This window comes from Loxodonta africana, chromosome 4 (genome assembly GCF_030014295.1).
Source record: "Loxodonta africana isolate mLoxAfr1 chromosome 4, mLoxAfr1.hap2, whole genome shotgun sequence".
Lineage (NCBI taxonomy): Eukaryota > Metazoa > Chordata > Mammalia > Proboscidea > Elephantidae > Loxodonta > Loxodonta africana.
The window spans coordinates 92,909,553-92,936,758 of NC_087345.1; the positions used below are offsets into that span (position 1 = coordinate 92,909,553).

The following is a 27,206-nucleotide window of genomic DNA, read 5'->3' on the forward strand; positions in this document are numbered from 1 at the left end:
TAAGACAGAGATCTAAGGGTTAAGCTCCAGAGTGCCCTCTCCCAAACAAAGCCACACATTCCTGCAGGGCAGAGCCCTGACCCACTGTTTGTTCTTAGAAAGATGCCTGGCACCTAAAAGATACTAGATAGGCCCAAGACACCTTCCTGTGCTCTTTTTTCTTTTCTTGAAAATGACCCAATGACCCAGGCACCAGCTATCTTCTCTTTGTAACTGTCTCTATCCACTCTCCCTGTTGGAATCTGTTCACCCCCAGCTTGGTTGCTAAATGGAAACTAGCTCTTCATGTCTTTGCTCTATTTTGCTATCACCAAAGACAAATTTACATGTATATATGTACTTTGTTTCTACTGCAAATCACTAGGTGAACAGAATAAAAATAACTTGCACCAAGAAGTTACAAAGGACATAGAATTAATCAGTTAACACTTCTGCACTCCCCTCCCCCCACACCATGGGTCAGATAGTAAGTGGGGCTGTCTAGGCCTTTAGCATTGTACTCGTATTCTTCAGCAGGGACTTTGCAAAATTCAGCCCTTCTTTTGAGTTCCCCATACTGCTCCCTCCAATTTAGAGGAAGGCTTTAGCTTCATGAAGATGGGACTTCTCAAACAGTATACAAACCAAGGACTCAGAAAGGTAATTTGCATCCCTTAATTGTATGACCGATGGAGCCCTAGTAGTACAGTGGTTTAAGCACCTGGCTGCTAACTGAAAGGTTAGCATTCCACAGGAGAAAGATCTGATTCCATAAATATTTACAGCCTTGGAAACCCTATGAGGCAGTTAGTTCTACTCTGTCCGTAGGGTCACTATGAGTTGGAATCTGCTCGACAGTAAGGAGTTGGGTTTGGTGTGAGTTTTGGTTTCATACTGCTAATCGCAACACCTTTTTCTGAAGGGCTGTTGTGGTGTTAAAATGAGATAAAATCTATAAAGTGCCACACATAGTAAATGGTCAGCTAACGTTTGACTCAGCCCACGCAAGAATGAGCCAATGTGGGCATTTCCTCACAAAGTATCAGAAAGATATTTCTGTAATTCTCATCCAGTGTTCTTTAATATTTGCTCTAGCACACACTAGGCCTTCCACAAAAGTGACTGAGTAAAAAACTGGCAGAGGTGCACCCCAGCACCACCCCAACACAAACACTTTAGCAAATGCTGCTACGGGCCTTGGGTTACTGGGCAGCGGTACCTTTCAGAATCTCCATGGTGCTCTCACATCTTGCCTGGCTGTTCTGATCCAAATGGTTCATTTCACCACGATCAAACTAAAATCCTGGCTGCTACTAAAATTCTCAACCGCCAGAGGTGCGACGGTTGCTTAGCTTTAGAAAGGGCACCCATAGGCCCAAAAGAGCCCGCCTCCTTCCATAGGGCAAGCCTATCAGGACCCCTCCAGCGATGAGCGACAGCTCTCTAGGAGCCAATGAGTTCCGCTTCCTGGAAGGAACCCGCCCATCCGTTGTGTCGTCACTCGGTCTCTTAAAAGATAGAACTAAAACCAGCGCTTCCTAGGAGCGAGTTTGGTGGCCTGCGTTTGCGTTGAGACTTGACCGAGGCCCGACCTTAAAGAGGAGGGAGTAGGGGAGGCGGGGGTCGGAGCCATTTAAAGCGAGGCGCGGTGATGCCTGCCTCTTTCAGGGCGGGGCATCTGGACGACTGAATCTGAGCCCCAGATTACCCAGAGTTTCAGTCGCCAGCAGAGAGGAGAGGCTCCTTGGCTGGGTCCGGGTAGTTGGCGGCGGCGGCTTCATACCCGCTCGTCCTCCCCGGGCCCGGAGACACCCACGCCCCAGTCATGCTGAGCGGAGTATGGAAGCAGCTGACTACGAGGTGCTATCCGTGCGAGAGCAGCTATTCCACGAGCGGGTCCGCGAGTGCATTGTGAGTGGGGGCCACGAGAAGGAAGGGGTAGGAGGGAGGTGGAAAGAAACACAGTGTGTGGCGAGAGGAAGAAGTTCGGGTCAGAGTGCGACCACCTGGACTCAGAGCGCGGTCAGAATCTGCTTGGACCGGGGGCGAGTGACTATGACCCCGAAGGGTCGGTCAGTGTCCCGGCTGGGGAGCCCTAGATCAGATCGGCTGGGTCCCTGCGCGATAAACAAAGCCCGTCGGTTTCCGTTCCTCCCCTCTGCACGCCCCTCCCCCTACTGTCCCTCCCCACCTCTCAGTGTTCCTGGGCGTGGGTCTTCGTGCGTTTGAGCCCCGGTTATATTAATCTGATAGTATGGTGCGCCCGCGTGTCTTAATCTAAGAGTCTGGCAGGGATGGGTTTGGTTGGCAGCAGGTTTATTAGCATTTCCCCTTCAAACTCCACTTGAGGGCAAACCCAACTGATGTTTGGTGAAGGGGAGAAATCGTCACACTGAGCAGGATTCCAGGAAAGACTCAGGAGGTGTAGGGGTGGCAGGTTGGAAGTAGCTGGGGGGACTTGGTCAGGTCGGTCTCCCACTTGGTATGAAAGAACTCTTACTGAAGTGGATTCTAATATGTCAAGGTGAGGAACAACTAGGGCTGCCTTCCCACTCCCCCCTTATTGGTGTTCCTTAGAAACTCTTTGAAGCTGGTTTCCCAGCTTCCCAGCCATTCAGGGATTTCGCCGGTGAATTGTTCCACCCCACCCACCCACCTACCCCCAGTTCTTTAGAGGGCACCGGCTCCTGTTTTTTACTCCCTCACTGTAACCTAGGGCAGCAGCTGAACCTGCTTACACAGCAATGGACTCCTCACTTCTGGGCCCCAAGCACCCAGTGGACCTTATTGTTATTAGGTGCTGCCGAGTCTGTTCCAAATCATAGTGACCCTGTGCATGACAGAACAAAACAGTGCCTGGTCCTGCACCATCCTTACAGTCGTTGTTATGCTTGAGTCCATTGTTGGAGCCACTTTGTCAATCCATCTCATTGAGAGTCTTCCTCTCTTTCACTGACCCTGTATTTTACCAAGCATGATGTCCTTCTCCAGGGACTGATCCCTCCTGACAACATGTCCAAAGTATGTAAGACGCAGTCTCCCCATCCTTGCAAGGCGAGACAGTGGAGCTTAGGCACTCACATATTCCTCAGGCTTGCTTTGAGTTCTCATTTCCTTTCTCCTCTCTTCCCTTCCTAGAGCTCCCCAGGGTAGTGTCAAAAAGCCAAAACCAAACCCAGTGCAGTTAAGTCGATTCCGACTCATAGCGACCCTGTAGGACAGAGTAGAACTACCCCAGAGTTTCCAAGGAGCACCTGGTGGATTCGAACTGCCGACCCTTTGGTTAGCAGCCATAGCACTTAACCACTACATCACCAGGGTTTCCAGCCAGGGTAATGTCCCCCCCCACCCCCCCCAAAAGAAAACTAAATAGAAAAAGAGAAATGATTGGAAAAATAGAAGTGTTAGTGAGTGGGGTGACCCACTGATGGAGTCATCATTTTTCTCAGACTGGGCCCTAGTCTGCCCTGGGCAGCCTCAGATTAGAGGAGGGAAAAGGTGAGCCAGTACATTAGATCTGCCCTTGTCCGTGAGGCCTGGAAAGTAGGGAATATGTCCGGCCATGTGTGGTTCTCCAGTTGAGGCCTGTTTTCAGGAAGCCTTCCTTCTGTGTTCCTTGGTAGATAGTCCCATGTGATGTGGTTGGGCAGTACTGGGGAAGCACGCCTAGGCTTTGAGACATACAGGGCCAGAGGCCCACATTCCTAGAGAACAGGGGGGAATGAGACCTTGGACAGAGAAGCAGCCTTCTGGGTATCTCCCTCGTCCTTTAGTCCTGTTAGCTGAAGACATCATTGCTGGCCAAGGGCAACCTGAAGGCCTCTGCTGCCTCCCCCATCTGTCTCCCATCTCTTGCTCTAGAGAACAGCCTTGCCTCCTCTGGAAATGCTGGAACCACGTTGAACTCCACCCTGACCTTTTGAGCCCTCCCACCTACCTGGCTAATACGCAAGCTCAGGGCAAAGCACTGGGCTGTAAAAATCTTGTAGCTACAATCTAAGTGGCTTCTTCCTACTCTGTTTCCCTGTTGTCAAAAGTTACAATTTTGTCCCAGACCCACGGCTCTCCTGACTTATTCCCTACTTGTATAGACAACTGCAGTTAGATTACCTCTGGTGCTGGGAGAATCCATGAGGCTAATTCTGCCTTCTTGGCTTACCTCAAACACAATAGCATCTCTTCTTGGGACTCTGGCTCTGACTGTGGCACCAAGCTGACCAGTGGGCAATAGCAGCTTACTTGGGGTAGGGTTGGGATGCATGCATGTGCAGATTAACCTGGACAAGTTCTGCCATTACTGTCTATTGGAGGTCCAGTCACTGGGCCATGGGACAGGCCCTGAGAAGCTGGGCCCTGGAGGTGGGAGCCACATGAGGTAGAGCCTGTGTTTGGCTGCCTTTAAAGGGGCTGATGCCAACTCTAGAAACTTTGTAGGTGTTGGGTCCCAATTAAAGCCTACTCTAGGGGCAGAGGATTAAATGAGCCCTCTGGTTTGGGCCAAAGGAGATCTGATCTTTCAGGGTCACTGAATAAGCACACAGTAGAAATTCTGACTTGGTCTAGGGACATGATGATTGGATTCCTGCTTATCCTTTTCTGCAGCGTGGGTCAAGGTGGCAGCAGGGGAGGAAGGAGGAGAGCCGGGACAATGTAGACATTTCCTTTCTCCCCTCAAATCTGCTTCTCTTTCCAATAATGTGCTCAGACTAAGTTTCCTCTAGTTCTATGACCTGTTTCAAGAACGCGTGCATGTGCATCATTGTAGGTTTTTACTCTGGGTGAAGCTATTTTCTCCCAGGAAAACCCTTGTAGGGCTGGGCATGAGGCCATTTACCCAGGTGCGTGGACAGCCCTTGTGTGGTCCTTCTGGAGGCTGTGGAGGCCCTAACTAGAAGTACCGGGGAAAAAGATGGAACCCCTGGAAGCATGGTGGAAATGAACCCATGGAATTAGCAGTGAAGCCCTTGGGACCATGGATTGTCCTGGGGATTAGTGCTTCTCATCCCAGCTCACACTCTGCCACAGATCTCAGCGCTTCTGTTTGCAACACTCTACATCCTCTGCCACATCGCCCTGACCCGCTTCAAGAAGCCTGCTGAGTTTACAACAGGTACTTGTGACTTCCCTCTCTTCTGCCTGCCTTCTGCCAGCATTCTGGTTGCCATGTGGCCAGCCTCAGGGGAATGGGCCTATGGGAAAGGATAGATGACTATGCTGGGCTGTGCTGGAGCCTTTGCCTCTTCAGCCTCCTGTTTTTCCACAGTCAGGGACAAGATGAAGTGGAAACTCTAGGTGGAAGTGTTGGTTTGTCACTAATTAAGTCACTGGGCAAGTTAGGTAACTCTTCTGACCCTCAGCTTCATCCTCTACAAAATGAGTATAACATAGTCAACCCTGCTCCTTGTCATTGTGTGGACCACCCAAAAAAACCAAACCCAGTGCCGTCGAGTTGATTCTGACTCATAGCGACCCTATAGGACAGAGCAGAACTGCCCCATAGAGTTCCCAAGGACCCCCTGATGAATTCGAACTGCCGACCCTTTGGTTAGCAGCTGTAGCACTTAACCACTACGCCACCAGGGTTTCCTATGTGGACCAAAGGAAATGGTTAATATGAAACCCCTTATGAACTTGAAGTAGGCAACTGCAGGGTGAATGCCATCATGGGTGCAGGCTCTATGTCATCTCTTCTCCTAGTGCTCACAGGACGAGAGACCTCCCTGACCACTGGGGTCCCAGGCCCTAGTGATGGTGGCATTTCTCTTTACAGAGAGCCTAAGTGTGCTCATATTGGAGTGTTCCTTCTTGTCAGCGTTGTGTAGATGGGGGCCCTGCCCCAGGTCCTAGCTCAAGCCTGTCCAGATCATCCTATCCTGGCCCCAGTACCAGATGTCCTGTCCTGGGTCTAGCCTTTCCTCGCCTTAGGATGGCTTCATGAACCTCCACCCAGGAAGGCAGCTACCCCTCAGTGTAACATCCCTGGGGACTTTCTCTGTGAATTTCCCCTCCCTCTTCCCAACCCCCTTTATTTCTCCTCCCTGCCCCAATGATGTAACCAACCTCAGAGACCAAAGAGAAACCTTCAGTGGGAGAGATTAAGGGGAAGGGGAAATTTCTGGGCCCATGCTCTCTCCAGCTGGGACCACTGATCTTTAATCTGCTACCTTGGCCAGAGAATAGGTTGTGGGACCTACAGTGTAAGCTCCCCCAGAGCCCCCTGTCCAGCCCTGCCTCTGTGGGCCCAGGCCCTTCTTTCAGGGGCGGGGAGGTGGCAGGGGTACACACAGCAACACGCATGACTCCCAGAGCTGCCCACTGATGTCTCTTCTTCCCTATGCCTCTGTCCCTTGTGTAGTGGATGATGAAGATGCTACAGTCAACAAGATTGCGTAAGTGTTGCAGCCTAAACATCTGGGGAGCACTGGCCTTCAGGAGGCCCCTAGAGCTGGAGGGGAGGGGAGAGAAAGGGTATCACAGTGAAGAGTGAGCTTCTGTGTCCACCCCATTTCTTCTTCCAGCTTTACCCCACCCTGGGAACATTCAGAAAAGCTGCTGTTCCTGTCTCCCTGGTTAGGCCAGGAGCTTCTGGGAGCCTCATAGGCAGGAACCATCAGCTGGGGCCTGAGTCACCGAAAATGGCTCCAGCTTGGCTTTACCTCTCAGTGGCCAGTGGGGAGGGAGTGGAGTTGGGGTGCAGACTGAAGAACACAGAGCAGGGAATGGAGAAGATGGAAACCCCCAAGGATGGAACATGCTTGGTTCTGAGAGAAAGGCCCTTAACCCTGGGCTGCTATTGACTGGTACATGCAGAGGTTAGAAGCTCATACAGGTTACAAAACACCCTTTTCTTTTCCCTCCATGGACCAACTAGATAAAGGTATCCCTTCTTTTCAGCTGATGCAGCCCAGAACACAAACCTTGACCAAGAAACTAGGTTTCAGCTCCCTCTTATCCCTTGCCTTAGTACCTTCGTGTAGGCATAGCCACATGGGGTGGCCCTGGACTTATCCAGCTGCAGTAGGCAAGCTCAGAAATCCGTATCCTTAAGCAGGGAAGATAAGCCAGGCCCCTCAACTTTGGCAGCATGCCTGGCACACCCTACAGACATGTGTGGGAAGACCACATTCCTGGGGACAACCTGGGCAAGTGACATGGCAGGTGCCCAGGTTCCCATGAATGCCAGAGGTTTTTACCCATCACATGTGCCAAGGCTTCACTGGAGGTAAAGTGTGGGGAGGGGCAGTGGGTAGAGCCACCAACCAGATGGCTCCTTCCCTAGGCTTGTTCCTAGGTCTGTCACTGCTACAGGACACAGGTGCCCTTGGGGATGACTTGCATTGCTTGGGCACAGGGTACTGAGTGTCCGAACTAAGCAAGGGCACTCACTATTCCCTTCTCTGCCCAGGCTTGAACTGTGCACCTTTACCCTGGCAGTTGCCCTGGGTGCTGTCCTGCTCCTGCCTTTCTCCATCCTCAGCAATGAGGTACTACTCTCACTGCCTCGGAACTACTATATCCAGTGGCTCAACGGCTCCCTCATCCATGGTGCGTGGCTCCTGGTAGCAGCTTGGGGTAGGGATAGAGAGGAGATAGGGTCAGGAAGACGCAGGCAGCCTTGGCCTAATCAGTCATATATTACTCTGACCCCCATCTTCTGCCCTACCACCTAGTCCCCAGAGAGTTAGACTCTACCTATCCCTGCTTACTAACCACCTGGACTTACTTTTTATGCTCTAGGCCTCTGGAACCTTGTTTTTCTCTTCTCCAACCTGTCCCTCATCTTCCTCATGCCCTTCGCATATTTCTTCACAGAGTCTGAGGGCTTTGCTGGCTCCAGAAAGGTGAGTAGGGGAAATGTAGTTCAGGCAGGAAACAAAATTCCACTCAGATGGTTCAATTGAAGAGATTTTTCTTTTACTGAAGAGATTTTTTTAAATTAATTTTTATTGTGCATTAAGCGAAAGTTTACAAATAAGTCAGTCTCTCATACAAAAATTTATACACACCTTGCTGTACACTCCTAATTGTTCTCCCCATAATGAGACTGCACACTCCTTCCCTCCACTCTCTCTCCTCATGTCCATTCGGGCAGCTTCTGACCCTTTCTGCACTCTTATCTCCCCTCCAGACAGGAGATGGCAACACAGTCTCATGTGTCTACTTGATCCAAGAAGCCCGTTCTTCACCAGTAACATTTTCCATCCCATATTCCAGTACAATCCCTGTCTGAAGATTAACTGAGGAGATTTTTAATGAAGAGACTATTTGTTGAGGTTTAGTCAAGAGTTAAGGGAACAAGGGGTTTGAGGCAGTAATGACAGCAGGAAGTCATTACTGCCGCTAGGCCTGAGCAGGGCAAATAGTTTCTGGAACCCACTGATAGTTGAAGCGGGGGAAGCAGGGCCACCCAGCAGAGGAGCTGTGGTCTCAAAGGGATGCAACCACCACCAAAACCATGCTGTCAAAGGGTGAGGAAATACAGGAAAAATACCCCTGCTTCTCTCTGTTCCTACCTTCCACTCCTGCTAGGGCTTCCCTTGGCCAAACTGAACTTGAGGGCAAAAAACTTGAGTGATGCACCTGTTTTGGAGAGTGGCGTCTGGGGTCTTAAACACTAGCAAGCAGCCATTTAACATGCAACAATTGGTCTCAACTCACGTGGAGCAAAGGAGAATGAAGAACACCAAAGACACAAGCTAAGCATGAGCCCAAGAGTCAGAATGGGCCACGTAAATCAGAAAGATTACATCAGCTTGAGACCAGAAGAACTAGATGGTGCCCCGCTATAACCGATGACTGCCTTGACAGGGAACACAACAGAGAATCCCTGAAGCAGTAGGAGAGCAGTGGGATGCAGACCTCAAGTTCTTGTAAAAAGACCAGAGTTAATGGTCTGACTGAGACTAGAAGGACCCCAGAGGTCATGGTCCCCAGACCTTCTGTTAGCCCAAAACAGGAACTGTTCCCAAAGCCAACTCTTCAGACAGGGATTGGACTGGACTCTAAGACAGAAAATGATACTGGTGAGGAGTGAGCTTCTTGGATCAAGTAGACACAGGAGACTATGTGGGCAGCTCCTGTCTGGAGGGGAGATGTGAAGGCCGAGGGGGACAGAAGCTGGCTGAATGGACATGGAAATACAGGGTGGAAAGAAGGAGTGTGCTGTTTCATTAAGGGAAGAGCAACCAGGAGTATATAGCAAGGTATATATAAGGTTTCGTGTGAGAGACTGACTTGATTTGTAAACTTTCACTTAAAGCACAATAAAAATATTAAAAAAAAAACTTGATGCCCAGCTACAACAGATGACTGCCCTGACAGGGAACACAACAGAGAACCCCCAAGGGAGCAGGAGAGCAGTGGGATGCAGACCCCAAATTCTCATAAAAAGACCAGACTTAATGGTTTGACTGAGACTAGAAGGACCCCGGAGGTCATGATTCCCGGACCTTCTGTTAACCCAAGACAGGAACCATTCCCAAAGCCAACTCTTCAGACAGGGATTGGACTGGACTATGGGATAGAAAATGATACTGGGGAAGAATGAGCTTCTTGGATCAAGTAGATACATGAGACTATGTGGGCATCTCTTGTCTGAAGGGGATATGAGAGGGTAAATGGGGTCAGAAGCTGGCCGAATGGACATGAAAGGAGAGAGTGGAAAGGAGTGTGCTGTCACATTAGGGGGAGAGCAATTAGAAATATATACCAAGGTGTTTACAAGTTTTTGTATGAGAGTCCGACTTGTTTTGTAAACTTTTACTTAAAGCACAATAAAAAAAAAAAAAAAAAAAACTTGAGTGATGCAGACCTCAGGGGTCAGCCTCCCAAGGAAGACAAGATAATGGATCTGGGGAAGGGGATTGCAAACGAAGAACACTTGGAGTTGGGGATGGGAGGACAGAGGGGTTGACCAGCCCTTCTTTCTTTCTCATGTATTGTCTCCTCCTGTAGGGTGTCCTGGGCCGGGTATATGAGACGGTGGTGATGTTGGTGCTCCTCACCCTGCTGGTGCTGGGCATGGTGTGGGTGGCATCAGCCATTGTGGACAACAACAAGGCCAGCAAGGAGTCACTCTATGGTGAGAGGCCTGGCTTCCTCCCCACCCTCCAGGATGAGTGGCTCTTCTCCTGCCTGGAATGATTGTATTCCTCTAAGGTGGAGAAGGTTGAGAACCTCTCCCTTAGACTGAAGTTTTAAGCTAATGGACTTTGGGCCAAACCCATCCTGCAGAAATGTCCCATTGGGCTTATACAATGATTAAAAAATGTATATGAATCAGTTGCTATCATTTTTAAATTGGGAAGTTTCACATTAATAGTAAGATTTCTGGTTTTGCTTGACAAGGGAGAAGATTTGGCCACACAAGTCTCTGGTGACTGGAACTAAATAGCAGGTGTCCCCTTAGATAGCGCTTAGGATCTCCACTTTGCTACAGTCCGCACCATTCCCTTTTTTGTTGACACTGGGCCATCTTTCCTAATTGGCAATACTTGCCAATCCCTGTAGGTTTTGAGTTGTCTTTGCCTCCACTCTGAGGCCTATCAGCCCCCATTAAATGGAGGAGAGAGACAAGCTGACTTGCCTCTTCTTCCTTCAACCGCAGACTTCTGGGAGTACTACCTCCCCTACCTCTACTCCTGCATCTCCTTCCTCGGAGTTCTGCTGCTCCTGGGTGAGTGTGCAGGGGCTGGGACAATGGGTAGGGTCCTTGGCAAGACCAACCAGGGTGGAAGGCAAGGGAACAGAGGGGTGGGTAAGGAAAGTGGTGGAGAGAAGGGTCTAGTGGGTGACTGGCTCCTGTCTCCACAGTGTGTACTCCACTAGGTCTTGCTCGCATGTTCTCAGTCACTGGGAAGCTGCTGGTCAAGCCCCGGGTATGTAGTATTGCTCGCCTGTTGATCCTGCAGGGTGAGCTTCCTGCAAAGCTGAAGTCAAACAATGAAGCAGGTGGTGTTTTGTGCCTTGGGAGCTGGGTCTTCCTTTCAGACCCCACTAGGCACTGGGGCCAACCATGTGTTCCCTTAAAAACTTCCTGCAAAAAACCTACTGCAGGTATCAGCCCATGTGTGGCCTCTCCTGGGACAGTTACTTTTTAAACTTTAGACAGAAAAACCATTAAAGCAATTCCAAGCGTGACAATCAAGAAGGTATTCTGGGGGATCCAGAACAGAGCCACTGCTTAACCATCTTGCACCTTTGTGTGAGTTAGAAAGGGGCACTCTTTCCTTAAGATACTTTATTTCCATTGGTTGGAAAATTGGAATAATAAACATGCAAATCTATGATGCCTATTATGTGAACTCTACCTCCTAGGGTTGTGTAGTACGCAGGTTGCAAAGGGCCACAGCCTTTGTTGGCTCTTGTATCCTTTACCCCCGTCATCTGAAGCTGGTCACCAGATACAAGGCAATTGGGAAGAGTTGGATAAAGAGCTGGCCACAGGGTGGTGGGTAAGGGTTAGAGGAAGGACTAGGACTATGGAGCCCTGGGTTGAGCAGGGTTCTCCTGGGGCTCTTAGGATCAGGGAGCCTCTGACAGTTAGTCCCACCCTTGCCCCTGTCCCCAGCTTTTGGAAGACCTAGAGGAGCAGCTATACTGCTCAGCCTTTGAAGAGGCAGCTTTGACCCGCAGGATCTGCAGTGAGTCGTAGTTCTCCCCAGCTGGGGTTGAGGGTCTGGCCTGGGCACGGGCTGTATGACTCGAGGCCAACGCCATGTTCCCTTTCCCCAGACCCCACCTCCTGCTGGCTGCCTTTGGACATGGAGCTGCTACACAGACAGGTTCTGGCTCTGCAGACACAGAGGGTCCTGCTGGGTATGTGGGTTGGTAGGGATTGGGATATCTGGAACAAGGAGGGTAGCCCCTTGTTCCAGCTACCCTTGCTAACAGCCTCCCATTCTTGCACAGAGAAGCGACGGAAGGCTTCAGCCTGGCAGCGAAACCTGGGCTACCCCCTGGCCATGCTGTGCTTGCTGGTGCTGACGGTGGGTGCACCAGCCTTGGTGTGGGTAGGCAATAGACCTTTGAATGCTTTGGACCTACGTGGGGAGGAGGAGATGCAGAAATCTGGTTATCATCAATAACAGTAGTTGCCATTCACTGAGTATTTCTTTGTGTCCTACCCTGTGCTGAGCATATCAGTCCTCATTTTGCAGATGAGAAAACTGAGGCTCAGAAAAGTAACTTTCTTGGGGTTACATAGGACCACTGAGTAGTTACAGTGGTTGGCCCCGAGGTAAGAATGAGGTTAAAATCCAGCCCATCCCCTCTTTCCATGTCCTAGACTCCCACATAGGTCTTGTTATTCTGAAAAAAGTGGTTCCTTTTTCTCATTGTTCCCGTGGACTGTCTGCAGTCCTTTCCCATGGAGGGGTACCTTTTGCTCTGTTGCTAGCAACCACACTGAGGAGATACCATGAGGTTAAATGGACGCAGAGCTGGTCTTGGAAACTGAAAACATTAAACCAGAGTTCCTGTTCTTAACATTTGCCTCAGTACAGCTATGTGCTGGGGCAGAGCTGGTAGTCAGTGACCTTGCCTCACACAGGGCCTGTCTGTGCTCACTGTGGCCGTCCACATCCTGGAGCTGCTCATCGATGAGACCGCCATGCCCCGGGGCATGCAGGTACTAGCTGCCCTCCCACCACGACATCTCTCCTGGGCTTGGGTTAATGCATTTATGGATATATATTTGGAGAAGGGCTTAAGAAAGGCTGGGGCAAGGGACAGAAGCTGAGGCTAGAGAAAAGACTAGGTGGTACTGATAGTGGTGAACGTTCCACAGTGACATGGTTTCATCCCTCAGGATGCCTCCCTGGGCCAGGTCTCCTTCTCGAAACTGGGCTCATTTGGTGCCGTCATTCAGGTTGTACTCATTTTGTATCCTTCTGGAAACCCACCATTGCCTCTGTTCTCCAAATCTGTTCCTTTGGAACTCTGGGCAGAGCTGTGCTAGGTAGGAGTGGTGGGGAAGGGGGCAAGCCTTCACCAACCTTGGGTTCGGAAAGAAGGAAAAGAATTGATTTTGAAAGGAGAGCTAGGGGAGTGGGGTCTGTTCCTTTTGAGTTGAGGTGTTAATCCTTGGGAGCTGGCCAGTTCTTCCCTAACCCAATGGCAGTTATCTGATGGTGTCTTCGGTTGTGGGCTTCTACAGCTCTCCACTCTTCCAGGGTCTGCGGCCCAGATGGCACGATACAGCAATGACACAGGTAGCTGTGAGGGAATAGGGGGAAGCTCCCTCCCTGAGGGGATGGGTGGGTACTAGGTGCTGGCAGCTCTGCTGTCCTCACCTTCCCCTTTTCCTACTCCCATCCAGATAATTGGGAACTGTGTCTGTCTCCTGGTCCTAAGCTTAGCACTTCCTGTCTTCTCTCGAACTCTGGGTAAGTAGCGAAAAAAGGTAAGAGAATTGGTTTTTTCTGAGGGCCTGCTGTTACTGGGCAGGCACTTTATATACATGCTGTCTCTTTTATTCCTACAACAAACCTATGAGGAGATATTATCCCCATTATTCTGACAGGAGGAACTGAGGCTCTGTAAGTGCCTGTTGCTGAGCTTCATAGTAGTGTTGATTCAAACCTCCTACTTTTTCTGTTTGCTACATTCCCCCATTTACTTCCATGTTTTTTCAGTGAGAAAGCAACGTTTTTTCAGATCTTCCTTTGGGGTGGATCATCTAATAAAACTTTATCATTTTGAAGATGAGAAACAGAGAAGCTAATTGATTTACCCAGAGATGCACAGCTGATTTGAGGCAAAGCAAAGTCAGGCTAGAGCCCTTATATCCTGAACCCCAGTCCAGTGCTTTTCTCACAGTCTGGAGCATTAAATAATATACTAGGTCCTTCGCCCACCTTCTTTAGAGCTGTGATCTAGAATTACCTGGTGAAGTTCAAAAGTGTAACGAGTTCACCCCAAGGTCGTATGAGAGTTGCACAGGTAACAGCCCCCCCCCACACCAAATCATCATCCATATATGGTAAATGATTTAGTATTCAAATCCAGTTCTCTTTAGTTCTTAAGCTTATACTCTTTCCACTATGTCATTTGTGTTTATGCCATGGGGTTTTAGGAGGAAACTAGGCTTGTGTTTATGGGTCCACCAGCTAGTTCCTTTAGGTTGGATGCAGGTAGGAATATTTTTAAGTGGTAGTGAGGGCCCCAGAAAGAGCCCAGGTGGCATAATGGATAAGCACTTGGGTTAAGCACTTGGCTGCTAACCGAAAGATCAGTGGTTCAAACCCATCAGCAGCTCCATGGGAAAAAGACCTGGTTCCTGTAAAGACCTGTTCCTGTGGAGATTTACAACCCAGAAAACCATATGGGGCAGTTCTACTCTGTTCTATAGGGTTGTTATGAGTTGAAGTCGACTCAAAGCTACACAACAAAAAGGGCCTCACAAGGAGCCCTGGTTGCCCAATGGTTAGGTGCTTAGCTGCTAACCAAATGGTTGCTCTGTCTACTAAAAAAAACTTGGTAACAAGCTTATAGATTCCTGGCCCAGGAACAAGTAGCAGGCCCAGGGAGCTCCTCAGCACACCTGGAGCCACAGGGGTCCCTATTGGAAGAGAAGAAGCCAGACTCTGGAAAGGAAGTCCGAGCAAGCCTAGCTGCTGACACTTTCTGCAACAGCCCTGAACTGCCCTTGAGACAGAGGTTGGGAGGTAGGATAATTGATGCCCAAGAGAGGCCGACCTATCGATTGCAGTGTTGAGATATGGCCACCAGGAGGCAGCAGAAAGCTGGGCTCTGAGCAGGGAATGTCTGGGAGCCCACTTCTCATCCTGGCCTTTGTACTTCAGGGCTCACTCGTTTTGATCTGCTGGGTGACTTTGGACGCTTCAATTGGCTGGGCAATTTCTACATCGTGTTCCTCTACAATGCGGCCTTCGCAGGCCTTACCACACTCTGTCTGGTGAAGACCTTCACTGCAGCTGTGCGGGCAGAGCTGATTCGGGCCTTTGGTGAGAAGGGGGTGAAGGGTACTGGCTTGTGGGGTGCTTGTCAGGTGGGGCGCTTCTGGAACAGGGGAGATCATCCCAGTAAGGAAAATGGCATGTAATGTATCTCATCCACCCATTTGAGGCTTGGTTGTCTTATCCCTGAGGGACAGCACCTGTGCCCTACTTTTGACTTGCTCCCCTCCTCTCCAGGGCTGGACAGACTGCCGCTGCCTGTCTCTGGTTTCCCTCGGGCATCTAGGAAGACCCAGCACCAGTGACCTCCAGCTGAGGGTGGGAGGGAGAAGACTGGACACTGCCATCTGCTGCCCAGGCATGGAGGGGAGCCTGGGGGTGGGGGGACCTCAGGACCTGGAATCTGAGAGGGTGCATGGCAGAGGAGAGTTGAGCCATCTGCACTGTTGCAAATCTGAGCCAGTGTTTGGGACCAGGCCCCCCTGCTTTTCCAGACTTAACTATGGGCCTCGGTGTGGGGTGGGGCTGGGTGACTGCCTCTAGCTTCTGGTCCCAAATCAGTTTACACATCAATCTGCCTCAATGCTGTTCAGGGCCAAGCCCGTAGCCATGTTTACATGATTTGATGTGCAATAGGGAGGGGTGGGGGCTGGGGAGGGTCTGAGCTGGGGACTTGGGAGGCAGGTTGTCTCCCTTGCTTCTGGCCCAGCAGAGGCTAAGCACTGTGCTATCCTGGAGGGCCTTTGGACCACCGGAGCAGCCATGAGCATAGGGAGGAAGAGGCTGGAACCATCAGCAATAAAGTTGATCCCAGGGTTTTCTTTGGTTTTTTAAAGGGCCTGTCTCTGTGTCTATTTGTCCGAGCCTACCAACTGAGAGAAAAGGGGCCCCGCCCTCTATCCTTTTTCCTTCCCTCCATCTGCATCCTTAGTGTCCTTTGGGGACCTGCATCTGTGTTAGGTCATACAACTGGGCAGTGCAACGCTCCTCCACTCTTAACCTTGATTAAAGCCAACTGGTCCCTTGACTCCTATACAGAAATATGGCCCTGTTTCTGTACCTCGGATGGTGGGATAGATGGGCATAGGAATAGGATAACCTCCCCCTACTCACCCATGCACAGACCCTCAGCCCTGACTGCCTGCCCTTCCTGACTTGACTGTTGGATTGCACAGCTTCCTGGGACACTGTTTGCCTCATAATCATTGTCTTAGGCTGGGTTCTCTAGAGAAACAAAACCAGTAAGACATACATAGAGAGAGAGAGAGAGATTTATATCAAGGAAGCTGCTCACGTGGTTATAAAGGCTGGAACATCCCAAGTCTGTGGATCAGGATAGAGGTTTCTCCTGATTCACATAGCCACAAGGGCTGGCACACCCAAGACTGGCAGGTCAGAGAGCAGGGCTCTTGCTCACAGGCTGTGAAGATCTATGAATCCCAAGTGTGGCAGGTAAGCTGCTAGCTCAAGTCCTGAGAACCAGAAGTCAGATGAACAGGAGCCAGCTGCAGGATTTAGAAAGAGCAAAAAGCCAGTACGTCTGCTTATATTCAGATGCAGGGCACACACCCAAGGAAACTCCCTTTCAGCCAATTGGCTACTCACAGGAGATCCCATCATGGGAGTGATCGATCACATGCAAACACTGAGAATCGTGGCCCAGCCAAGTTGACACAATCTTAACCATCATAGTTATTGTAAATATAATTACTGCGACAATTTCCTTGCAAATGGCATTCAGGGGTCTTGAGGAAAGAGCACCTTTTTCTAATGTACACAAAGTTGCTATGAGTGCTAGCCATAGAACTGGGTAAAGGGAGGGTGAGTATGGAATACAAAAAGTGTAAATTCCACAAATACTTGCCAAGCACCCTACTGTAGGGCAGGCACTCCTAGCCTTGAAGATAACATGAGAAACAAGCCTGTACCCAGTGGCCAGTCTAGTAAGGGTGACATAATTCTAATATGGTACCATAATGGCAGTTGGTTCTCAAGGAAATAGAGGTAGGCAGTGTCAGGATATCAGGGAAGGCTTCTTAGAGGAAGTGACTTCTAAGTGATAACAGATTGGTGGGCGAAGTGTTTAGGCTCAAAGTCTCTGAGATGAGACCTGAGTGGCTGGAAGTAGAGCCAAAGGGAGTCAGGAGTGAGATGGCAAGTTATTCATTTGAAAAACAATTGTTGGGTGTGGGTGTCTGGCTAGAGCAAGAAGGGACAAAAGTTGGAAGTACTAAAACAGAATATAGCTACAAAGCTCCGTGTCTGATTCTAGGAGCTCCAAGGGGAAGTTCCCAGCTGAGGGGCTGTAAAGCAACTAGGGAAAATGGTCCCCTGGTTCCCATTTCTTTCAGTCCTGGTAATTGCCAAGCAAGGAGAGATGGAAGTGGGGACAATGTGGAGAGGACCACGGGGAAGAGGGGAAGAGGCTTTGGTTGTATGCCTAAAAGGTTTGTCTGGCCTTGGGCAGAAACTAGAACCCATACTTCTTGGATGACAGCAGAAGGCAACCAGCCAGGGTAGACTTTGGGAGAGCAAGGATGGTTTGGCCCAAGCGTAGGCTGGGAGGTAGAAGGATGCTTAACCAGGCATCGGAGGATTGTAAAGCTACCAGAATTTCCTAGGCAGGTGCCTTTCTGGTTTCCAGGATGGAACACACTTCAGTAGCGAAATGGACCAGCAGTGACCGGCTAGAGCCCCAGCCCGGGTGGGAGGGGGCGGGACCGCCCTGGGAGAAGGGCGGGAGGCGGGGCCAGGGGCCACTTAAGGCGGAGCCCAAGCGTCCTGGCAGCTCAGGAGCCGGGCAGCAGAGCCGGGCTGGGCTGGCACACACCCACGACCCCCCTTCCCCGCTATGATGGCCCGTCAGTAGCAGGTCCCAGACCCCCCAGGGGCATGTGGGCAGAGCTAGCTGCAGCCAGGTGCACAGAGACACAAGAACTCTAGGGCACTCAAGGCAGTTCTGCCTGCTGCGCGCTCTGGAGTCTGGGGAAATGCCCAACTGACCGGCGAGCTAGTGAGGACAAGAACGCTACCTTTTGGCCCTAGTCCGCTGCATCCATGGCGCTGCCGGCCAGTCTGGTGCCCCTGTGCTGCTTGGCACTTCTGGCGCTGCCGGCCCAGAGCTGCGGGCCTGGCCGGGGCCCGGTGGGCCGGCGCCGCTACGTGCGCAAGCAGCTCGTGCCGTTGCTTTACAAGCAGTTTGTGCCTAGCATGCCCGAGCGGACCCTGGGCGCCAGTGGGCCAGCCGAGGGAAGGGTGGCAAGGGGATCCGAGCGCTTCCGGGACCTTGTGCCTAACTACAACCCCGACATCATCTTCAAGGACGAGGAGAACAGTGGCGCCGATCGCCTGATGACTGAGGTAAGGAAGGGTCTCTCCCCACCTGCGCCAGGACACTGCCAACTTCTCCATTCTCCCATGGCAGCTGGGGAGGGTGAAACACGAGTCATCTATAGAGCTCAGTCCCAAAGACCAACCCCCACCTTACTCCCCCCCCCCCCAAATTACCTGCTGGCTGGACACAGCAGTCAGGAGGGATCCCAATGGAGAGGCTGGGATAGAAAGGGGGAGGAGGGACTAGTGAGAGTGAAGCTGGGAGAGACAGCGAGGGCGGGGAAAGGAGGATGGCGGCAGGCGAGACGGGAAATGGCTGAGGCGTGGACCGGGGGTCAGCCACCCAGCCAGGCAGGAAGGGCTGGGGTGAGTTGGGGGCCAGGGGGCCAGGAACTGGCTGGGCACCAGACAGAAAGCTCTACCCTTGGCCTGGCTCCTGACCTGATGGTGGAAAAGCTCCATGACTGAATAGACTGAAAGAGGCTAGGGAGCAGTCAGGTCATCAGGCCATCTACCTGAGGAGGGGATGGGCAGGAATTGTCTGTGGCTGAGAGAAGTGTCCTAGAATCAGGGCAGTGCTATTATGAGGTCTAAACAACTGTCCTGTCCTCAATGAGAAGAAAAGATGGACCCACCTGAGAATCAAAGGGCCCCTATGTCCCCCAAGTTCAGCTTAGCTTCTTGAAATTGAAGCAAGTTCAGCTACCATGTATTGAGCATCTGCTCTAGACTCCAGCTGAACCAACCTAGGGTGAGGTGGGCAACACTTTGGGACGGAAGAACCACCTCTGGTCAGTAATGTCAGAACTGAAAGGGAACTTGGAGGTCACATTCCTTCCTCCACCTTCCATTTTCACCACCGAGAGCTGGGCCCAGGAGGAAAAGTGATTTAATCAAAGTCTCACAATTAGTGGCATGGCTGGAACTAGAATGCAGGACTCCTGATTCTAAGTCCTATACACTTTCCATTACACCACCTAATTGTGTCTGGGGTGGGAGAGTGGGGGGAGAGGGAGGGGCACGGATTTCCTCTGATTAATTGCCATAGTTTTCCAGGTTACTTTGTCAGGAAAACCTGTCCAGGGAAGAAAGAATCCCTTTTTGCTCCTACCGTGAAGCCTTCCCCCTTGCCAGAAATTAGGAAGGGGACACTCCATCTTCTCTCCTTGGTTAAGGAACATCCTAGCCTTGCCCTTTCTTCTGGCTGCCACCTGCAGCAGAGGGTGCAGAACAAGGGACAGGCCCAGAAAGGAACTCTGACAGGCCTGGGAACCCCCTCAGTCCAGCTTATCTCCCACACCCTGGCTGCAAAAGGCCTCTATTGAGTTGGCTCTGCACTGGGCTGCTGCCCCCGCAGGTCAGGGCCTCTGGGCCTCCTTATGGGACAAAACGACAAGAAGTTGGAAGGAGTTACCACTTTTCCTGTTCCCCCCTTCCCCCAACGCTGTGGAGGTGTGGAAGACTCGGAAAGAAGGGCAGGGGAAAGTGTCCCTCTGGCAGTTAGGAGAAAACCAAGTCTGAGGTGAGAGGTCGAAGGGGGAAGAAGAAAAGGAAGCTGTCCTCTCTGAGCCTCCTCCCACCGTGTCCACGCTGTGGAGCTCGCCAAGGTCTCCGACTCCCAGACTCGAACAGCCGAGATAAGCATGGTCTCACTCCCCCGGGCGCAGGCTTCCAGCGGCTTCCTCCATTCCTCCTCGCCACTCCCACCCTGCAGGGGGCCCCCCAGATCCGCGCAAGGACAGCTCCTTTTACTCTCAGGTGCTGCTTCCGCGCCTTCTGGGCTGCGTCTGGAACCGAGATGGAAAGATAGGGGCGCTCAGGGTTGGCAGCGCCCTCGCTGGTACTAGGAGGGCTGGCCGCGCTGGGGGAGGGGACCTGGCGGGCCAGGGCAGTGATGGGGGGGGGGGCGCGGCTTTCTGCCCTTTCCTCTCCCTGCGCCGGGGCGGCTGAAAAGCGCCTTTGTGGCTGGAGCTGCTGAGTCCGCTTCTCCCGGCGCGTCCCCGGCCTCGGCCCGGGATTCTCTCTCGGTTAAGTCATCCCTGAGAATGGCCATTGTACTTCGCGCGGCCCCCGCCACCCAACCCTTTTCCAGTAGCCTTGATCGCGCACCGCTCTGCTAGGGCACCTCTGTGGGGGGCACCCGGACCATGAAGGGGTTAATGCTAGGGGCAGAAAGGAGGAGGAGGAAGGAAGGAAGGAAGCGATGCCCGGTGCCAGGGAAGGCAACGAAACAAAAGATGAATCAGGGAGAGGGAGGGCTGCCGGGGCCTGGGGCGGGGGCCAGACTCAAACAGGGGCTCCTCTTGAGGAGCCGGGCTGTTCAACCCTTCCCTTACCAAGCTTTCCTCCGTTCCCTCGCCCTCTGAACTCTGGCCCAGGTTGAGCCGACCTCTCAGGCTGGTGGAGGTGAGGGGCGGGCATTAAAAGTCGGGAAAGAGAAGTATGGGCGCCCCGTCTCAACTCAGAGGTTACTCCTAGTTCTCCAGCGACGCTCTGGAAAGGGAGAGCACATTGGCGACTACGTCTATTCAGATTCTCGCTTCCCAGGACACTGGAAAGCTGGGAGGAAGTGGAGTGGGGGCGGGGAAACAAGAGTCGACCCTCCAGTTCACTTCCCTTCTGCCGCTGTTGGGGGAAGGGGAGGCTGACTATCTTATTCCTCGCCAGCGATGTAAGGAGCGGGTGAACGCGTTGGCCATTGCTGTGATGAACATGTGGCCCGGAGTGCGCCTGCGGGTGACGGAGGGCTGGGACGAGGACGGCCACCACGCTCAGGACTCACTTCACTACGAAGGCCGTGCCTTGGACATCACCACGTCCGACCGCGACCGCAATAAGTATGGGCTGTTGGCGCGCCTGGCGGTGGAAGCCGGCTTCGACTGGGTCTATTATGAATCGCGCAACCACGTCCACGTGTCGGTCAAAGCCGGTACGGTAGGCTGCGGGGTGGTGAGGTCCGCCCAAGGGGTGCTCCCTCGGGGAAACTGAGGCTGTATAGTCCGTGTGTAACAGTAGGGGAGCCCAAGTGGGCAGTGGGCGTTAGTATTGTAAACCACCCTTCCATTTCTGCCCAGTTTGGGGTCGGATCAGTGGAAAATTGAATATTGTCCCAGGACTGAAGTTTGAGATCTGTGCTAAGCTTGAAGCACATCTTTGATAATTTGTGCCAACATTCTGGAACCAGTGGTCTTAATCCAATCCCTCCTTCTTGTTCCCTGCAGATAACTCACTGGCTGTCCGGGCGGGCGGCTGCTTTCCTGGAAATGCCACAGTGCGCCTGCGGAGCGGTGAGCGGAAGGGTCTGCGAGAATTGCATCGCGGTGACTGGGTACTGGCGGCCGATGCAGCAGGTCGGGTGGTGCCCACGCCAGTGCTGCTGTTTCTGGACCGTGACTTGCAGCGCCGGGCCTCGTTCGTGGCTGTGGAGACTGAACGGCCCCCGCGCAAGCTGTTGCTCACTCCTTGGCACCTGGTGTTCGCCGCTCGAGGGCCGGCGCCTGCGCCAGGCGACTTTGCACCAGTGTTCGCTCGCAGGCTGCGCGCGGGAGACTCGGTGCTGGCGCCTGGCGGGGACGCGCTTCAGCCGGCGCGCGTGGCCCGCGTAGCGCGGGAGGAAGCTGTGGGCGTGTTCGCTCCGCTCACCGCGCACGGGACACTGTTGGTCAACGACGTCCTGGCCTCGTGCTACGCAGTTCTGGAGAGTCACCAGTGGGCGCACCGCGCCTTTGCACCTTTGCGCCTGCTGCACGCGCTGGGGGCGCTGCTCCCTGGCGGAGCAGTCCAGCCGACTGGCATGCATTGGTACTCTCGGCTCCTCTATCGCCTGGCGGAGGAACTGCTAGGCTGAGCGCTCCAGGCATAGAAACTTCGAGGAGCCCGCTGAGACTGGGGCATGCGGCTGAGATCTGGGCATGTAGGCAGTAGATGATACTGATTGGGTGGGAGGGAGGAATAGAGAGAAGGACGGGGCAATATGGGAACTGCCTGGTTTAGGGGCAACGAGCTGAAAGGAGGTAACCCCGGTTCCTAGGTAGTTGGGGTTGATGGTGGGCACTCCTTTACCAGGACTATTTAATCTCTTCTTCCCCAGTGCCTGAGCCTCACCCCATAGTTTTATTTTAATTTTCTATTTATAAATTGTAATATAATTATCTGGCCAGGTTAGGGACTGGGGCACGGCGTTAACACTGTCTGACAGAGCCAGTCAGTCTGACATCTGCCTTTTCCTACAGGTGGCCTAATAAAGGGAAGGCTTCCAGGACCTTATTGGAAAACACCTCCATTCCGGACATGGGGGGAAAGGGGACCAGCCCCAGGACACCTTAATTCCGGCTTCCTCTCCTTCCCCCGCCCCAGCAGGTGGGGGGGGGCCCTCTTCCTCCCCTTAGAGGGGCCTCCTAACCAATGAAGAGTCATGCTCTTCTTTAGACTCTTGGTCCCTCCTCCCACCCAGAGAAGACCAGCATTCCCCCCACATCGCTGCATACCAACAGATGGATGGGCCAGAGTTGTCCAGGGAGTGTGAAGGCCCATACATGTCCCTTCTCTGTTCTTGGGGGCTCCAGCAGGGGCTCAGGCCACTGTGGGTATTGATAAGCAAAGCATCCCGCCTCCACCACCACCGATTGTTAACGTGCAGTCCTAGGCCCTCCCTCGAGACTATGAATCAGCCTCGTCCTATCCTTCCCTTGTAATAGGACCTGGATGGGGCTGATTTTTTTTTTCCCCCTGGGACGTCACTGGGCCAGCTGGTGACCTGTGGAAATCCCTGGCTAATTCATAACTGACAGTCCTCAAACACTCGTGGCCAAGACAAAGAACCTGAACAGATGGCTGGAACCTTTCCGTCCTGAAGAGCTGTGCACAGAGAGTGGCTCAGCCCTGGTGTGTGTGGGGGGGGGGGGGGGGGAATAGGCCACCCTAGCAGGGACATACGTGTATTGCAATCCGAGTTCCCTTTCTGTTGGCCGGCCCCGGTTGTCGTTTCTGTTGGTTTCCTCCACCTTCTAATGCCCCTCTCCAGCCCTTCTTCAGTTATTGCGGGCTCTGCTTCCCTGGCCTGGGTGCTTCTAGAAACTCCAGGTTCCAACACATGGGACACCTGGAATCTAGGCAGGCTGGTGCCCCTGGGTTTCGAATGAAGTCTCTGAGGAAGTTGCACTGCTTTGGAAGGAGAATGTCTAGGGCCTGGGGAGGGGTCAGAGGTTTGTGGTACCGCCAGGAGCCACCGGCCATTGTGTATAACAACTGTGCACTCCCAGGGTGCTGGGTCCCTGATTAATACACCGCCCTCTGGTGGCCTTCAGGAGAATTCTAGGCTTACTCTTGGTTCCCTTGGAGACCAAAGGAAAGAATGCTACAAGGATGGGTGGATTGAACCGCTGCAAAGAAGCCCTCCTCCCAGAGGAGGCTAGAGATGGTGGGTGGGGCTTGTTAAGCTGCCAGGACTAAGCCACGGGTGTCGGGAGCCCGCGAGGAGCCCACCTGCCTCTCTCTGAGAAAGCCTTCCCAAACCTTGGCAGTTTTGCATCGGTGGTACTTGGTTTAGCTCAGTGGCTCCTGGAAGTTGGAGTTGGAGTTGTATCCTGCAGGTGTCCAGATTTCCTTCCCATCCAAGTTGCCCTTCGCCTCTCTCACCCTTATGACCTGGTGACCAGTGTGTGAAAGCATATTTTAGAGTTCCAGGTAGTTCTTGATAAAGGCAAAACTAAGAAGTGGACTACGTTTGCCTTTCATGCCCTTCCACCCACCATTTCATTTCACTCAACTCACGCCAGGTGCCTGTTGTTCTCCAACCGGCTCTCAGAAACATACCCCAAGCTGTAAACCTTTCTTTCTTTCTTTCTAAATCTGCCCTTGTCTCCCTCTATCAGATCCTGATGTCCACCTGTCATGTCATCCTGGGTGATGACTAATCTGAAAAACTAATGACCCTTCCTATGTTGATGGGCTCCTTGTTTTTACATCCCTTCCCAGGTAATGCATATATCTTAACAGTGATGTGCCGAAAATAAGGACTTTAACCATAACAGTGATGATTCCTAGTATCATAGTAGGAATTACATCCTGTAGGGCACTTCCCAGGCCTGAGGCTCACTTTTCACACCCTACTTCCATCCCTCATTATCCTTGTCCCTTTAAGGCACCTCCCAGTGCCTTAAAAAAACCATGACCTGCCCCCTAGCAGCAAAGGGCACCATCTCCGTAGAGCAGGCCGTATACTCTTGTGGCCATGTGCTACCTCTTCTCATTCACAAAACCAGCAATGAGGATTAGGGAAAGAGCATGGCTTGGAATTCAGACATTGTTCTTGTTGTTAGGTGCCATTGAGTTCATTCTGACTCATAGCAGCCCAAGTGACAGAGTAGAACTACCCCAAAGGATTTTCTTGGCTATAATCTTTATGGAAGCAGATTGCCAGGTCTTTCTCCTGAGGAGCTTCTGGGTGTGTTCAAACTGCCAAACTTTAGCTTAACCATTTGTACCACCAGGGCTCCCTGAAGTCAGACAGAGCTGGGGATAATGACACCACTTGACAGGATTGTTGGCAAGATCAGTATATGTGCCCAATATGGAATAGACACTCTAAGTGTTTTCTATACTGTGTCCATTTCTCACTGTCTTCGCTGCTTTCTGCTGTTTACTTTTCACCACTCCACTAAAAGCATTATCAATGGTTCCCAAACTTTTGGGGGGTTGTGTTGCATCTATAATTGATTTCGTAATACTCCTTTCTTCAGAAAATTCTGTGAAACAGACAGATTTTTAATGTTTTTAGAACTAAAGTAGAATTAAAAATAACCTTGTTTTGAGAATTCCCAGAACATTTTGTGATAACCTTGGTGAAACCTCTCAGCATACTGGGAGACTTGAGAACCACTGCTCTAAAGTTCAGGTGAACTTTTCATCATGCAGAATCCAGCTTTTTTCCTTTCCTTCCCTTCTTCAAGCAAGATTTACTGAACATCTACAGCACAGCTCTGTACTAGGCCCTTGAAAAACACACAAGAGCTAAAGAAACAGCCTCTTTCCTGGAGGAGGAGACACAAAGAATAAAATGGTTAACTGACAAAGCAACACTGTTGCTTAATCAAGATGAGTTGAAGAAGAAGTAAATGCCATACTAGTACAGAGAAGGACTTGAGGAGAATAGGATGTTGAAGCATGTGTAAGTGGAGGAGACAGGACAGGGCATTCCAGGCAGAAGGGATATCAGGAGCAAGGACTTGGAATCTGGGATGAAGATGTGTAGCCTAGCAAGAGCAGGAGACTCTGGGAGACACTAGGAAGTGTAACTATATGGAGCTAATGTTTATTGAGAGATTACTAGGTGCCAGGCCCTGTTCTGGCATTTCATGCATGCTCATGCATTCTTTCATTGGATCCCCATAATAAGCTTTGGAAGATCGTGTTATTGATGAAGAAATTGAGGGAAAGAGAGATTTAAGTCACTTGCCCAAACTACCACAGCCAGTAAGTGGTGGAACTGGAGCAGCAGTAACAAGAAGTAAGACTGCCTTGATGAGTGGGGCCATACCATATGACACCTTAAGTTGTTTTTGATCCTGGGTCATTCCTTTCATTGAGTCCGTAATAAAGCTCTCCCAGCTTTTTGACAGCATTTATTTCTCATTTTCATCGGCTCTTCTTCCTGCCGGGATGGCCGAACACCCGAACTAACTCCCTAACTAAAGCTACCAGCCATCAGTAAAGGGAATAAATATACTGGTACAGTTTCTGGCAGGAATCCATGGCAAAGAGGTATACCATCACAGAAAGCATAAGAAGACTCTTAGCTCCTTTTGAATCTGAGAAAGAGAGGGGAGATTGAGCTTCTAGAATTGTTTGAGGTAGGAAGAGACCAGTGCTAAGATGGGGTCATTACTTAGTGAAAATAATCAACCCTCCTTGAAAATATGAGCATTTCAGATCCAGAACCCTGATTGTTTATCCCTGACTGTGTTTTTGTGGTCTGTGCTATATTGAAGAAAGGTTTCCTCTCTGGCTGGGAGACTGAGGCAGCTGTCTGTGGAAAAGAAGGCTATGGCTGGTCAAGGTATTTCCCTAGAAGGGAGGGAGAGATTCTGGTTGCCAGCTAGCACATTCAAACCTTTTCCCTGTTACTATTTCTGTATGTGACTTGGTTGGTGTATAAAAATGAACATTCCCCATGAGAAGTGATATCTTAAATTCAGTAATGTTTTACTGAGTGTCCATTATGTGTCAAGTATCGTGCTGTGCAATGGGACTGTCTTAGTTATCTAGTGCTGTTATAACAGAATACCACAAGTGGGTGGCTTTAACAGAGAGATCCATTTTCTCACAATCTAGTAGGCTAGGTCCAAATTCGGGGTATCAGCTCCATGGGAAGTCTTTCTGGCTCTGGAGGAAGGTCCTTCTCATCAGTCTCTCCCTGAACTAGGAGCTTCTTCTTGCAGGAACCCCGGGTCCAAATGACGTGCTCTGCTCCTGGCACTGCTTTCTTGGTGGGATAAAGTGCCCCGCTTTCTGTTTGCCTCCCTTTCCTTTTATCTCTGGTAAGATAAAAGGCAGTGCAGGCCACACCCCAGGGAAACTCCCTTTACATTGGATCAGGGATGTGAACTGAGCAAGGGTGTTACCAAACCAAAAAAATCCAAACCCATTGCCACCGAGTCAATTCCAATTCATAGTGACCCTATAAGACAGAGTAGAACTGCCCCACGGGGTTTCCAAGGAGTGCCTGGTGGATTTGAACTGCTGAGCTTTTGGTTAGCAGCCTTAGCTCTTAACCACTATGCCACCAGGGATTCCAAGGGTGTTACATCCCACCCTAATCCTATTTAATCCCAGGCAGAGATTATGATTTATAACACATAGGAAAATCAGAAAATAGAGGACAACCATACAATACTGGTAAGCATGGCCTAACCAAGTTGACACATATTTTTGGGGGACACAATTCAATCCATGACAGGGAATATGACAATAAAGTCA

The 27,206-nt window shown here is 51.3% G+C and overlaps 2 protein-coding genes across 12 annotated transcripts; both read left to right on the forward strand.

The window, feature by feature from the left end:
• The first annotated feature begins 846 nt into the window (after positions 1-846).
• Positions 847-17,590, forward strand: LMBR1L (limb development membrane protein 1 like). 11 transcript variants are annotated; one of them, XM_023555959.2, is made up of 17 exons: positions 1,599-1,890; positions 5,005-5,089; positions 6,335-6,368; positions 7,385-7,524; positions 7,717-7,820; positions 9,934-10,060; positions 10,586-10,654; positions 10,792-10,856; positions 11,549-11,621; positions 11,713-11,796; positions 11,890-11,990; positions 12,530-12,607; positions 12,788-12,861; positions 13,100-13,190; positions 13,298-13,364; positions 14,784-14,945; positions 15,135-17,590. In XM_023555959.2, exons 1-17 carry the CDS (start codon positions 1,819-1,821, stop codon positions 15,200-15,202), a joined length of 1,494 nt encoding a protein of 497 aa, XP_023411727.1. In that variant the 5' UTR covers positions 1,599-1,818; the 3' UTR covers positions 15,203-17,590. The 11 variants fall into 11 exon arrangements, with proteins under 11 accessions (XP_023411735.1, XP_023411727.1, XP_003405810.1 ...); XM_003405762.4 differs by having other exon boundaries at positions 1,705-1,890; positions 11,890-11,966; XM_064284276.1 differs by having other exon boundaries at positions 1,862-1,890; positions 7,414-7,524.
• Positions 17,591-17,702: 112 nt separating this feature from the next.
• DHH (desert hedgehog signaling molecule) lies at positions 17,703-22,912 on the forward strand. Its single transcript, XM_003405761.4, has 3 exons — positions 17,703-18,257; positions 20,898-21,159; positions 21,452-22,912. Exons 1-3 carry the CDS (start codon positions 17,955-17,957, stop codon positions 22,075-22,077), a joined length of 1,191 nt encoding a protein of 396 aa, XP_003405809.1. The 5' UTR covers positions 17,703-17,954; the 3' UTR covers positions 22,078-22,912.
• The last annotated feature ends 4,294 nt before the right edge of the window (positions 22,913-27,206 follow it).

Excerpts from the sequence above, each read along its gene's own strand:
- LMBR1L (XM_023555959.2), top strand. The coding sequence starts at position 1,819 with ATGGAAGCAGCTGACTACGAGGTGCTATCCGTGCGAGAGCAGCTATTC. Across the intron at positions 7,821-9,933 it reads GCTTTGCTGGCTCCAGAAAG|GGTGTCCTGGGCCGGGTATA; the intron begins GTGAGTAGGGGA and ends CTCCTCCTGTAG. Across the intron at positions 11,797-11,889 it reads GACACAGAGGGTCCTGCTGG|AGAAGCGACGGAAGGCTTCA; the intron begins GTATGTGGGTTG and ends ATTCTTGCACAG.
- DHH (XM_003405761.4), top strand. The coding sequence starts at position 17,955 with ATGGCGCTGCCGGCCAGTCTGGTGCCCCTGTGCTGCTTGGCACTTCTG. Across the intron at positions 18,258-20,897 it reads CCGATCGCCTGATGACTGAG|CGATGTAAGGAGCGGGTGAA; the intron begins GTAAGGAAGGGT and ends ATTCCTCGCCAG. Across the intron at positions 21,160-21,451 it reads CCACGTGTCGGTCAAAGCCG|ATAACTCACTGGCTGTCCGG; the intron begins GTACGGTAGGCT and ends TGTTCCCTGCAG.